Consider the following 14,198-nt stretch of genomic DNA (forward strand, 5'->3'; position numbering starts at 1 on the left):
ATAAGCAGTCAGTCACCTGCATTCTACGTGGAAACACCTTTAAGCATAAGCTTGTCAGGGGCGCTGGTTCCATACAAGGCAGTCTTTACCTTTTCAATTAACTCAACTATTTAAGGAAGAACTAAATATAAAATTTCATCAGAATTGGTAAAACCATTTTTGAAGAAAACACAATTTTCAAATTAATCTTCAAGTTCATTAACCTTCAGGTAGAAAGTCAGTCGCTGAAAAAAATCACTCAAAAATATTAGTAAAAAACAGCAATGAGTTTTTCAAATAGTGATTTTGGGGGCCCCCCATTTGATTGGGGGCCCTAGGCAGATGTCTTTTTTGCCTATTGGAAAATGTGCCCCTCGTCATTAGTTTCAACGTGTACAACAGTATCACCCTTTGTGATATCTGCTCTGCAATGTCATCAACTTTTGCCCCTTGTCAGACATACACTGGTTATTCTGCCTATCCATTTTGCACAATATATTTCCCTCTCTCTGACAATTGAGTTGCTGACAATAACTACCTCCTGTGGGACCACAGGAGGTAGTTATTGTCAACACAGCGGCAACCTTCAAGGCAGAATCTGCCTTGAAGGTTGCTGCTGTGTTGCCTGATGCACTAGAGTAAGCTCTGCCATTGAGTTGGGCAGCTGAGAGTTTGATGGGATCCCCTCCCTTTTTTAATTCCTTCGAGGGTATCTACCCTACTTTTCAAACTCTCATAGACTCCCATCAGAATGCTGAGTTGACACCTAATTTCTTGACATTCTCTGCACCTATTACACACAAAGACATCCTATTTGGCTAGATCATGTCCTGTTCCAGAAAGATCCACAAACATTTCACAAGTTGGACATTTTTTTTAGGCTGTTGATGCTTTGGAGAATTCTCTCTTTTGGTTCTCCCTTGAGCCACAGCAGGGAAAACCCATTGCTTTGCTGCTCTAGTCTGGGTCATGATTTCTGTTTAAATACAATTAATTAATTAACAATGAAAATTAATAAGATTAATAAATTTAATTGATTAATTTATAATGCTACACTAATCTAATGCAGTGGTACTTATTACGCTATCTAGTTTTATGTTATACCTTACTCTATCAAGTTCAAGATATATGCTATCAAGTTAGGCTATACCATAATGATCACAATGTTAAATTAGTTATATCCTTAGCTAAATACAAAAGATATATGCCTAACAAGTGATTAAAACCTACAAACCACTTATTAATCCCAATTAAAATGCTACTATTCTTCTGCACTACTGGTTACGTACTACAATATTCTCGCCAAAACACCAATACAATAGCAGTGTTTTGGCGAGATGAGTAACGAATTGTAACTTACAGATTAGTGAATCTGTAAGTTACGACTAAATTTATAAAATAAGTAACAGCTAAATTTATAAAATAGTAACAGCTAAATTTATAAAATAAGTAACAGCTAAATTTATAAAATAAGCTTACGAATGCTATTAGTTATCAGTTGAGAACCATGACTCATCTCAGTTGCCATAATTATTTGCTTTATGATTCCTTTCAAATCAGAGGTGGTTCTTGTGCAAGTGTCTACGCCAACATTCCTTGTCAGAAACTTCCTAATTTGGAATCTCTTCTGGCTTATAATCTGTCTACCCCCATTTTGTCAAATTCATCTGTTGCCTGTGTTATTCTTTCAGTTCCACTAATCACTCTGAGTACAACTCTACCTGGCTTGAGCTTTCTAGTTACATGGACCTAGCTTGTTGAGATGTGAAGCTTTTTGTAATTTTGATCTTTTTCTCACCAATATTCCTTCAAAGTACATGATTAATGTTAGTGATCTAACATTGACACTGTTATTCTCTTGTTCTTCTAGGCACTTCATATTACAACTGACTATATCTTCTCAATTGGTGCCTCTTTCTCATGGCCACTCAGGAATGCAAAAATGGGATGAACTTTGATTGTTTGTTCTTTTTTTTTGGTTGAATTATCGTTTAAAATCTTCTGATTGCAGTGTTTGCACTCAGATTGGGTGAGTGAAATTATTCTTGTAGGGATGAATTTCTTTTCTTTTTTTTTTTTTCGATCCTGCCCTAAAATCTTTTTTTTTTTTTTTTAATCTAAATCTTGATTTTCCAAGAAATGTGCTAATGCTGTTCAAGGTAAGAATGTAACATATTGCAATTGGCTTGTATCCCTATCTCCAGCTTCATTTTCTGCCTACGCCAAAGCTAACATCATTGTAGAATTGTTAATTAATCTAAAAATTGTACATGGTACACAGAACAGAGAGAAATATTTTTCTCTAAGATTGGCTCTGACACATACACCTGCAGTGATTTATTTAAGAATAGGGGTTGGTATGAATTTTTTTTGGATTATGCTAAGGTAGTTAATGAAAATAAGAAATATAAGATTGAGAAATTAATGGATTGTATATATGGTAAATATGTAAATAGATTTTTAAGAGTTTAATTTGCACTGATGAGTTTCTGTTTATATTTTAAGCTATTTTTATTTATATTTAAGTTTTTTTTAAAAATATTTTGATCTATTTATATCAGAGCTATTTTGCACTGATGAGTTTTTATTAGGCACTCGCAGGTGCCTAGTTTCCAGATGCTGCAACTTGCAGAACTTAAACCTTTCTTCATAAGCACACCCCTTTGTTCCTCTCACCAATTTTGTTGCCCTTCTCTGTACTCATTCTAGCAACTCTATATCCTTACTAAAATGAGGCCTCCAGACCTGTATACAGTACCCAAGGTGTTGCCTGATCATTGCCTTATTAGCAATTTCTGAGTTGAAAGTTTAATGTGAGTTTACAATTTGTAAGGAAGGTAAAAGAAGAAAAAAAGGGAAGGGAAGGGAAAAAAGGGAGGAAAAAAAAAAGAAATAAAATACAAAAATATATTTAGTTGTGTTTGCTAACAAGAATCACAATCATTTCCAGTTAAATGCTTTTACATTTGCCATTAAATGAGTTTACTGATAGCTAGTAGAGATCAGCCTCCTTGGAACTTGACATCAGGTGGGGGCACAGCAAAGGATCAATTAAGGATAAAATTATAGATTAAAGATTTTAAGTGTGGATGAGCTGTTGCTCAGATAGTGCATTATTACAAGTAGTGTAGGTGTTAGCAATGATGATGATAATGATAAATAGGCTAAGAGTAGAAAGCCTGCTTCTTTTCCAAATGGTAGTCATTCTGGTCTTGGGAAAGATATTGGCCACAACTTCCATCTCTGTTACAATTCAACGGTACTGTTTTGTGCTCAGCTAAAGGAAAGTCGGCTAACATCCTACTTTTCTTCTTACTCTTGTATCGATATTGGGAATTCACCTCCTACCATACCCAGTATGTACCACTCGATACCTCCCATTGTCTTCTGTCAGAAGTATTAGAAGAATTCTCAACAACCTTGAGGACAGGAAACTTTCAGATCCTGATGGCATATCTCCACTTGATATCAAAACTTGTGCTCCTGTTCTTTGTTTCCCTTTTACACTTACTTATTCCACTGGTGTTTTACTTCTGCTTGGAAATTTGCTCATAGCATTAGCTGAGGCATATGATGCAAGAAAGCAAGCTTATAAAGCATCAGACAAAAAAAAAAAAAAAAAAACCATTTCACCCATCCAGTCACACCAAGTGTTTGTCTAGTTCAGCCTTAAATTTATTTAAGCAATCAACTTCCACAACAACAGATGGAAGTCTGTTCCAGCAATCAACTACCTGTTGGCTAAAGGCAAACTTCCACACGTCTCTTCTACAACTGTCTTTCCTCAATTTGAATCTATGCCCCCTCAGGTTCTTAGCCCGAGCAAGTGGAAGTATCCTGTCATCATTGAGCCTGCTCAAACCATTCAAGGCCTTATACACCTCAATCAGATCAACTCGCAGGTGCCTAGTTTCCAGATGCTGCAACTTGCAGAACTTAAGCCTTTCTTCATAAGCACACCCCTTTGTTCCTCTCACCAATTTTGTTGCCCTTCTCTGTACTCATTCTAGCAACTCTATATCCTTACTAAAATGAGGCCTCCAGACCTGTATACAGTACTCAAGGTGTTGCCTGATCATTGCCTTATACAAAGGGATAATCACCTCCTTGTCTCTTGCTAGCAAAATTCACCCAGTTCCTAAAAGGGATGACAGATCTCTTCCTTCCAGTTACAACATCCCATTGTATTTAACTGTACTCTTTCCAAAATAATGGAGAAATCCATCAACTGCTAACTCTTAAGCACAACCAGTGATCATCAATATGGAATCCCACTTCCAGCTACTTCAGGAAAATTAGTCTGGTAACGACAGTGAACATTGGCAGTATTTAACTAAATTTTATTATTTTTTAATTAATTTATATTTATTGATTATAACCAGTTAGTGTTGTATATATGTTATGTGTCAAAAATTTACTTGGTTTGTTTTTACTGACCATTTTTCATTCACAGACTTAGTAAAGAACTGGTGATGTGGGCTTTAATTTTTATTTATTTATTTTTGAATAATGCATATATGTGCTCTCTTTTAGGTAGCTACTACAGTATTCACTCCATTAGAATATGGTTGTGTAGGAATGACAGAAGAAGCTGCTGTTGCAAAATATACAGAGGACAGTATAGAGGTATATCATGCCTTTTACAAGCCTTTAGAGTATACAGTAGCAGGAAGGGATGCTGCTCATTGCTATATCAAGGTAATGCTAAATGCATGCTATGAATAATATATGTACTACACAAGGTCTTACTATAAAGTTTCAGGATTCCCCCCACTCCTTAGGTGGCCTTGCTAACTTCTTTCCCCTTTAAGCATTCTGCTTGTTGAATTTAGGATAGATCCATCATTTTCTTGGCCTTCCTTTACTTCCTTCTCATGTGGTCTTCAGTTCTTTTAATTTTGGCCTCCTATTGTTCTCCATCCTATCTTATGCTTTTTCCATTCTTTTTTCCTATTATACATATGCTCATTAATAGATTCTATTTTACATTGTTTCCTAATTTTCTTGCTTTCATCTGCCACTGTTTTATTAGTTATTTTCCTTAGTGGTTTCATTTTTATAATTTCGCATTTTAATGAAACAAATTATGCTATTTAACTCCTGAATGCTGATTCAGGAATAACTGAAGAAGTAGAACACAATTTGAAAGTGAATAGAGCATTGGTGGTAGGGGGGGTTTAAGTAATATAATTTGGAACCAGACATTAATTGGGACAGACAATAAATTAGTCAAGAAACACTTGTCATGATGAATTGAAGATGACAAATGAAGAGCAAGAAAAACACTGACAGGGAGAAAATTGAGTATACTGAGTTATGCAAAGCCATTAGAAAGAGACTCAGAGAGGACATAAGAAGATTTAACACAAGAAAAGTAGAACAAGCATTAAGGGAAAACAAAGGATTTAAATCAACAGCCGTGAGCAGTAATGCAGAAAGACAAATGATACTGAAACTGAAGAATAGCGATGGTGTACTTATAAACAGCAGAGAAGGCATAATTCAAAAAGCAGAAGACTACTATAGAGAATTATACAAGGAGCAAGGGAATGATGTCAGCAGTGGGGAAGATGGATTGCAAAGTAGCAACACATATGACATACTCGATATTCTTCCTGATGGGGTAGAACATGCATCGAAGAAAGTGAAGAATCTGAAAGCCCCGGGGGAAGATGTTACTGTAGAGTTGATAAAATTGGGAGGAAGAGACATAACACAAAAACTGGCAAGGCTCTTCACAAAGTGCATTAGAAAAGGTGTGACGCCTAAGCAGTGGAATAATGCAATCATAGTTTTGCTGCATAAGAAAGTAGATAAATCAGAAATTGGAAATTATAGACCAATTAGCTTGTTATCCCACATCTACAAGTTGTTCACAAGGGTTGATTCTCATCAAGAATACTTGATGAGAATCAACCGAAAGAGCAAACTGGCTTTAGGACAGGATTCTCAACTATGGATCACCTTCACGTAATATCACAGCTAATGGAGAAAGCAAATGAATATAAAACACCATTATGCCTGGCATTTGTGGATTATGAAAAGGCATTTGACTCCATACACCATAAGGCAATGTTTCGGGCACTGGAAAGACAAGGCATAGATACCCCACATATTATGATTTTGAAGGAAATATATGAGAGTGCTACCTCCTTTATTAGAGTAGACAAAGACAGCAGGAAATTTAAAATTGAGAAAGGAGTTCGACAAGGAGACACAATATCTCTGAGGACGAGAGTTGCCGGTGCCGACGTGCCTTTCTGCTGCTCTTGGAACAGAGAAGTTTTTTCTGATTTATTTTCTGCTTTATTAGTTTAAATTGACATATTAACTTATTTTCTAGAGTAGCTTTATATTCCTATTTACGGTACTTAAGTTTAAAGTAACTTAGATAGAGATTTTGTAGGTATTACTTAGTATCTGAAAGGGTATCAAATCCACATGTTTACCGTTCGTAAATAGCCGCCATTGTTACGGGAAAATTAATCAGTAAAATCTATTAATCTTGTTGAACTTCATTGGCAATTAAATTGTACTTTTAACTATACATATAACCACTTAGGTTACGTAATATAAATAATTAGTAAAAATAAATAATTAATACATAACTTGATATGGAAGTTATATAAAGGGATTTCGTAGATAACACTCGTTACTGAAACATAAATATTTCATAGATAACACTCGTTACTGAAACATAAATATAGCGTTATAACTGTGTTGGGATACAAGTTTAGGATTTAATTTTGTACTGAAATTGAAATTTTATTGAAAATAAATGGAAATCATGACTCAAACCAGAGCAGCAAAGCAAAAGGCTCAAGCTAATGGGAATGCTATGGCTCAGGGAAGAACTGAGGGGGGCAGTTGCCCTCTGAATCACAGCCTTTTAAGATGCACTTTTTGCTTGATGTTTGTGGAGCAGTCAGGTATGGGACATGATACTGCCACGGGGGATGTCTTTGTATGTGCGCGATGCAAGGAGTGTAAGGAAATCAGGCGACAACTCAGCGTTGTTATGGGCCTATATGAGAGCTTGAAGGACAGGGTGGATGCCCTCGAAGGATTACAAGTGAGGGGCCCATCAAGCTCTCAGCTGCCCACACCAATGCCAGAGCTTGCACTTGGTCATCGCGCAACACAGTGGCAACCCCCATGGCAGAATCCGCTGGTCTCAAAGGAACTAGTCGTTGTTGGTGACTCTATTGTCAGGGAAACGGGAAACATGCTTTGTAAAAAGGATAGGTGGAACAGCACCAGGGTATGTCTGCCAGGGGCAAAGGTTGATGACTTTGTAGAGCGGATATCATCTTTTAAGGGCACAAAAGGTGATATAGTTGTACACGTTGGCACTAATGATATTAAGAGTAGGAGACCGGCGGAATTACTTAACAAGTACAGGTCACTGATGAAAAAAAGCCGTGAATTAGGGTTGAATTTGAAAGTGTCTGCAATTCTCACCAGACACGATAGGAGGGAGTATATGATGAGAGCCCTGTCGATCAATTTGGCCCTGGAAAGATTGTGCAGGGCTCAAGGGGTAGAATTTTTTTCAGCCTGATCTGTACTTGTTAACAGGAGAGACTGCTTCTACAGGGATGGGATACACTTAAATAGAAAGGGTGCAAGAATGTTTGCTGATGCTATCGAGGCAGTGTTAGGTGGGTCGGAAAACTGTTAGATTGGGGGGATACAAGGACTAATAGATTAACAGTAGCCACTTGCAGAGGAGAAAGTGATTCTTGCACTGCTTCTATTGGAATGAGCAGCAGCCTGGAAAATAAGATGCAGGATATTTCAGAGACTGCTGGGAATCATGGGGGTACAAGTGAACACATGGGTTGTGTTAGGGTGGCTAAGAGGAAGAGCAGGTGCATGTATACTTGCGTGTACACCAATGCTAGGAGTTTAGTAAATAAATTTGATGAATTTGAGGTATTGCTCAAAACATCAAAGGCAGATATTGTTGGGATTTCAGAGACGTGGTGTCACACTGATATAAGGAATGCAGAACTGGAATTTGGGGAGTACAACATCTACAGAAAGGATAGACAGGATAGGAAGGGAGGAGGGATTATGCTATTAGTTAAGAAACACATAAAATTTAAGGAAGTGAAGCCAGTCGACATCGCTGGACAGTGCAGTGTCGAGTCAGTTTGGTGTGACATAAGCATTGGGAGATCAAAGTTGAGAGTAGGATTGTGCTATAGGCCTAATGACTCTGATGAGTATAATAAGAAACTGTACAGAGAAATAGAGTGGGCCAGTAAATCAGAGAGTCTTATAATGGGTTGATTTTAATTTCCCAGATATTGACTGGAATTTGGGGGCTGGTCACTCACACACTAGCAAGGCTTTTGTGGATTTATTGGAGGATTGTTTTCTACATCAGCATGTTCAGGAGGCAACTAGAGGGAGTAATACTCTTGATTTGATTATCAGTAGTGATTCTTCATGCATTAAGAATCTGCAGATAAAAGAACCACTAGGTGGCAGTGATCACAGTGTTCTGAAGTGGGATTTACTCAAAGAGGTAACTACCATTAGGGGTAAAGGGAAGGATTATTGCTTTCGTAAAGGCGACTACGATGGACTGAGACAGTATTTAAATTCTATACAGTGAGACCAACTGATGATGTTACCAATAGCAAATTCAAAATGGGAAGCATTCAAAGAACTTATCTTGGAAGCTACTAGGCTTTACATACCAACTAAGAAATATTGTTCAAGGTTTAGGCCTAAATGGATGTCAGATGAACTAATGAGGCATATGGCAGAGAAGAAAAATGCATGGGATACATACAAATTAACACGTGACACAAAAGCCTATGATAGATACAAGTTGATCTGTAACCAAGTTACAAAGGAGGTTAGGCAGGCGAAGGCAGATTACGAGAGATCCTTGGCAAGGGATGCGAAGAAAAACAGCAAAGAGTTCTTTATTTATGTAAACTCTAGAAGGAAGGGGATGAATCAGATTGGTCCACTTGATATCGATGGGTCAACTGTTGATGACCCTGCTCAGGTAGCTAACAAACTAAATGATTATTTTGCATCGACATTCACACATGAGTTATTCAGTGAGGGGAATGCCAGAGGTGTATTCAACTCTAGCAGTAAGCTAGAGAATCTTGTAATAACTAAGAGTAAAGTGGAGGAGAAATTGTTGAAGATAAACACAAGAAAGGCACATGGGGTGGATGGGATCTATCCAGTTATATTAAAGGAGGCAGCAAAGGAAGTAAGCAAACCCTTAGCCATAATTATGAGAGCTTCCTTGGACTCAGGGGAGGTATCCATGGACTGGAGATGTGCAAATGTGACCCCAATTCACAAGGGAGGATCAAAGGCTGACACAAGTAATTATAGACCTGTGAGTTTAACTTCTGTTCCCGGAAAATTAATGGAGGCACTGGTTAAAGAAGCACTGCAGGATCATCTAGACAAGACTTCAGTTATAGCTCAGACACAGCATGGTTTTGTTAAGGGGAAGTCTTGCCTGACCAATTTGATTACTGTGATGCAGTCACAAAAGAACTGGATGCAGGGAATAACTTTGATATTATATACTTGGATCTTAGAAAGGCTTTTGATACTGTTGCACATGGAAGACTGCTGCACAAATTGGAGCAGTGTGGCATTGGAGGCAAATTGCTGCTATGGATAAAGGGGTGGTTGAATGGGAGAAGACAGAGAGTGGTAATCAATGGACACTGCTCATCGTGGACTAATGTTATTAGTGGAGTCCCTCAGGGTTCAGTATTGGGTCCTTTATTGTTTTCTGTATTTATGAATGATATTGATGATGGTATATCAAGCTTAATGTCGAAGTTTGCAGACGATACGAAGGTTGGCCAAGGACACTACTGACACTATGCTGCTGCAACAGGATCTGGAAAGGTTGAGCAGATGGGCTGAGAGGTGGCAAATGAAGTTTTACATTGACAAATGTAAAGTACTACATATGGGAAACAGCAACCCCAGAGCAACGTATCAACTCTGTGGTACTACACTGACAGTGGTAGAGAATGAAAGGGACCTGTAGGTGGTTGTGCAGGCAGATATGAAGTTCTCTGAGCAGTGCAGAAGGGCTGCAAGAGTAGCTCATGGTGTATTGTCAATGATATATAGGAATTTTTCTAGCAGGGATAAGGAGGTGATTATTCCCTTGTATAAGGCAATGGTCAGGCCACACCTAGAGTACTGTATACAGGCCTGGGGGCCTCATTTCAAGAAGGATGTAGAGCTGCTGGAACGAGTACAGAGAAGAGCAACAAGATTAGTGAATGGAACAAAGGGGTGCTCTTACGAAGAAAGGCTTAAGTTTTGCGAATTACAGTGTCTGGAGACGAGGCACCAGCGAGGTGATCTGATAGAGGGTTTGAGCATGCTCAATGCTGATGGGATTCTTCCTTTTGCTCAGAATAATCACCTGAGAGGGCATAAATTCAAATTGAGGAAAGACAGATGTATGATAGATGTGCGGAAATTTGCCTTTAGCCAGCAGGTGGTTGGTAGGTGGAACAGACTTCCATCCCTTGTCGTGGAAGTTGATAGCCTAAATAAGTTTAAGGCTCAGCTGGACAGGTATTTCGAACGAACAGAGGGGTGACGTGGAAGTGGTTATTTTTTATTTATTTATTTTACTTTATTTTTTTTTTTTTTTGCTGATGCTGCATAAGCTTGCTTTCTTGCATCAAATGCCTCTACTGATGCTAATCTCCGAAGCTGTTTACTGCTGCCCTTGAGGAAGCTTTCAGAAGATTGACTCGTTTCTGCGACCAGTCTAATGTGAACGGAGAGTACCTAATCCATTTACGATTTGCAGATGACATTGTGGTCATAAGCCATGATCCCAAAGAATTAGAGGAAAATCTTAATCAGTTATGCACAGTTAGTAAGGATTTTGGGCTAAAGATGAATATGGCTAAAACAAAAGTAATGATGAACAAGTATGCCACAGAAAGAGAAATAATGATTGAAGGAGCAGTAATTGAAGAGGTGGAGTCATATACTTATCTAGGACAAGTTATTAGCTGTAATAATGATAAATGGCTGGAAGTCAAGAGAAGAATAAATTTTGGATGGATAGCATTCAGGAAATATAGTCACATACTGAAGAGCAATATCCCAGTTTGTCTGAAACATAAAATAATGAACCAATGTATACTCCCCACCATGACTTATGGAAGTGAAACTTAGGCACTCACCAAAAGAATGGAAGAGAAGCTGAGAACTACACAGCGAAGAATGGAACAAATTATATTGCGAATCAGACTGTTAGATAAGAACACATGGATTAGGCAGCAAACTCAAATAAAGGACATTCTTATCAAAACTAAAGAACTAAAATGGTCTTGGGCAGGACACATAGCTCGAAGACATGATGACAGATGGACTAAGAAAATAACAGAATGGTACCCAAGAGGAGCTAGAAGAAAACCTGGAAGACAAAGGCGGAGATGGATATATGAAATTCATGAGTTTGTGGGTAGTAAATGGATGGCCAGTGCTCAAAACAGAAGGAACTGGAAAGTTTCTGGAGAGGCCTTCATCCTGCAGTGGATTGAAAATGGCTGATGATGATGATTAATTGGGATGCTAAAGTTAAAAAAAAAAAAAAAAAAAAAAAAGAAATATATATATTTATATATAAAATAGAGGAAGGCCTCCACAGCCAAGTGGTCAAGAGTGGGAGTGCAATAGCACATGATCTTTGAGTAGACCAGGGTGAAAGCCCCTGACTGCTAAATATGGTCGATCTACCAACTCACGCTGGACCAGCGTGCTGGATTATGATCCATTCCCTCAACATGACTGTTGAGAAGGCCTCCATCCTGTAGTGGATTGACAGTGGCTATAGATTTATTTTTTTATTTATAATACAACAAAAATAAACCCATAGAAATGAAAACACTAAGGAAAATAGCTAATAAAGCATTAAGAGATGAAGTTAAAAGTGAGGAAATCTGGAGAAATTATATAAAATATAACTTAATGAATGGAGATGTAATAGAAAGAGAGAATAGGAGAATCATAGAAATTGGATTGATAATGACAGATTGGCAAAAATATTAAAGAACTAGAGGCCCATAGGCAAATGAAATAGAGAAAGGCCAAGAAGAAGATGGAAAGAAAATGTTCTAACCCAACAAACAGCATGCTTAATAGGGAAACAAGGACTCCCAAGGGTTAATGCTTGGTGTCCTAATATTTCTTGAGTTATTTCTAAACTATTTGTGTTCTCAGAGAGTTAAACTTCATTCCTTGTTCTGCCACTTTCTCTTCTAATTCACATCTCAATGGTCCTTCTGCTGTTGTTAGGCCCTTTGTTTTCCCTGTGGATATTTCCATGTTATACTCTTGATCTGATTTAGGTTTTAATATTGTACATGTTGCTAATCTTCTTTTCAGTATTGTGTGAATTTGTAGCTTTCATTTGTTGTGTTTATAGCAAGTGAGACGTGACATTGCCACATGGGTTGAAAGTAGCTTATTTTAATTGTGTTTTGAAGATGAGCAAAAAAATTGTGGAACAGGGATCAGTTTCTTATGCAATTAAATTAATGGGCCACAGACATTTTAGATAATGATACAACAAACATAGATTTAATGTTAAGATAATTTCTCTCTCTCTCTCCCTTGCGCGTACACACACACACACACACACACACACACACACACACACACACACACACACACACACACACACACACACACACACACACACATGATCTCTGTGAAGCAATTCTTGGCAGAAATAATTTCAGTGTGGTGGGGTACTACCCTTCTACTCTCCCAACTTTGCTCCCTTAGATTTTTCGATTTTTTTCCAAGGATAGAAACTACATGAAATGATTACTCATTTTTCATCAGTAGTAACAATCCAGAGAGTTGTTTGAGCTAAACAGTCTTTCTGAAAACTACTTTCGAGAGTGTTTGAAGCATTCAGCAACAGTTTTAAGGTTACCTCAACAACAGTAGTAATTCGAAGTTATTTTAAATTATCAGCTGAGAATAGCATTTTTTTAAACTGTGGAAGATGAAGAGAACCTGAGGCTGTATTATAGTCCAACATGAAGTTTCCCCCAGTAATAGAACAGCACTGTCCATGATGCGATCTTGGAACTGAATGTTTGAAACCTTTGCTTATGGAGAATCTTCCTACTGCACCTTAGATCAGCCCCAGGGCAAGCATATATTAGATTGTGATTCTTGTAAGCTTATAAAGTGTGATACAGAGTGACTATTCAAAGGCTTTATTTATATTTTATAGAAGTGCAAATTATTTTATTACAAGAAGCAGTTGGGGTACAATTGCCAAGGACCCAACTGCTTCCCACTTCCACATGGCCTGGGGTGGGCAGTCAGGAGATTCCTGGTCAGCGAAGTGGAGTCAAGATTAGATTTGGACAGTGTACATGAAAAAGGATTAGTGGACACTATTAGTAAAAGTGCATAAATTGCTATTGTGATAAGTGGACAAGATACTGTCCAATTGTCCAGACTGATTTGTGTCCATTTGAAAATTTTAATGTCATTTTAAATTGAGTTGTGTTATAAAGTTATTTTTTGAAAGTGTGGTATAGTAAATATTACTATATACACAAGTTCAGCAATCAGTCTCTGTGTTTTGAATTGAAGCATTTCTGGTCCCTGAATGAATTCAGTGTTTAGATTGTATTGATAGTAGCTGTAATATTAGTTCATTATGGCTCATAAGAGGAGCGAGTAACTGTATTACAGGAAAAGAAGTAACTATATTACAAGGAAAGAGAATAGTAATTGGTATGGACTTGAATGCGAGTTGAACAACATGGGGAAGTGTAGAGTCTGATACATGTGGAGATCAAGTAGAAGAAATGTTGATAAGTCATAGGTTGAATATAGTGAATGAGTTGGGCCAACCCTTGACTTTTTATACTATACAAGGTGAATCTAATATAGATTTCACAATAACAACAGATGCCTTGTGGAATAAGATTTGGAACTGGAAAGTAAAAGATGGTTGGTCAACTAGCAATCATAGATGTTGAAATACGAGATGTAAGATTTCAAGAGAAGCAGGAGTTTAAAGAAAGGTTTGCAGGGAATTCCGTGAACTAGCAATGTTTTGAGGACGAGGTAATGAAGAGATTAAGGCAGTGTTTCTCAACCTTTTCATTGCTGTGACACACATTTAAAGACGCTAAAATTTTGCAGCACACTACTATACTCAT

The 14,198-nt window shown here is 37.7% G+C and overlaps 1 protein-coding gene across 1 annotated transcript in view; it reads left to right on the plus strand.

Moving 5' to 3' along the window:
* Positions 1-14,198, plus strand: part of LOC150085781 (thioredoxin reductase 2, mitochondrial-like) — a 143,996-nt gene that overhangs the window by 107,679 nt on the left and 22,119 nt on the right. Inside the window, exon 12 of the mRNA XM_090373483.1 lies at positions 4,513-4,677. Within this exon, the coding sequence (XP_090229609.1) occupies positions 4,513-4,677 (165 nt within the window). The remainder of the gene's footprint in view (positions 1-4,512; positions 4,678-14,198) is intronic.

Source organism: Mastigoproctus giganteus, chromosome 5 (genome assembly GCF_048544385.1).
Source record: "Mastigoproctus giganteus isolate SK-2022 chromosome 5, ASM4854438v1, whole genome shotgun sequence".
In the NCBI taxonomy this organism is placed as follows: Eukaryota; Metazoa; Arthropoda; class Arachnida; order Uropygi; family Thelyphonidae; genus Mastigoproctus; species Mastigoproctus giganteus.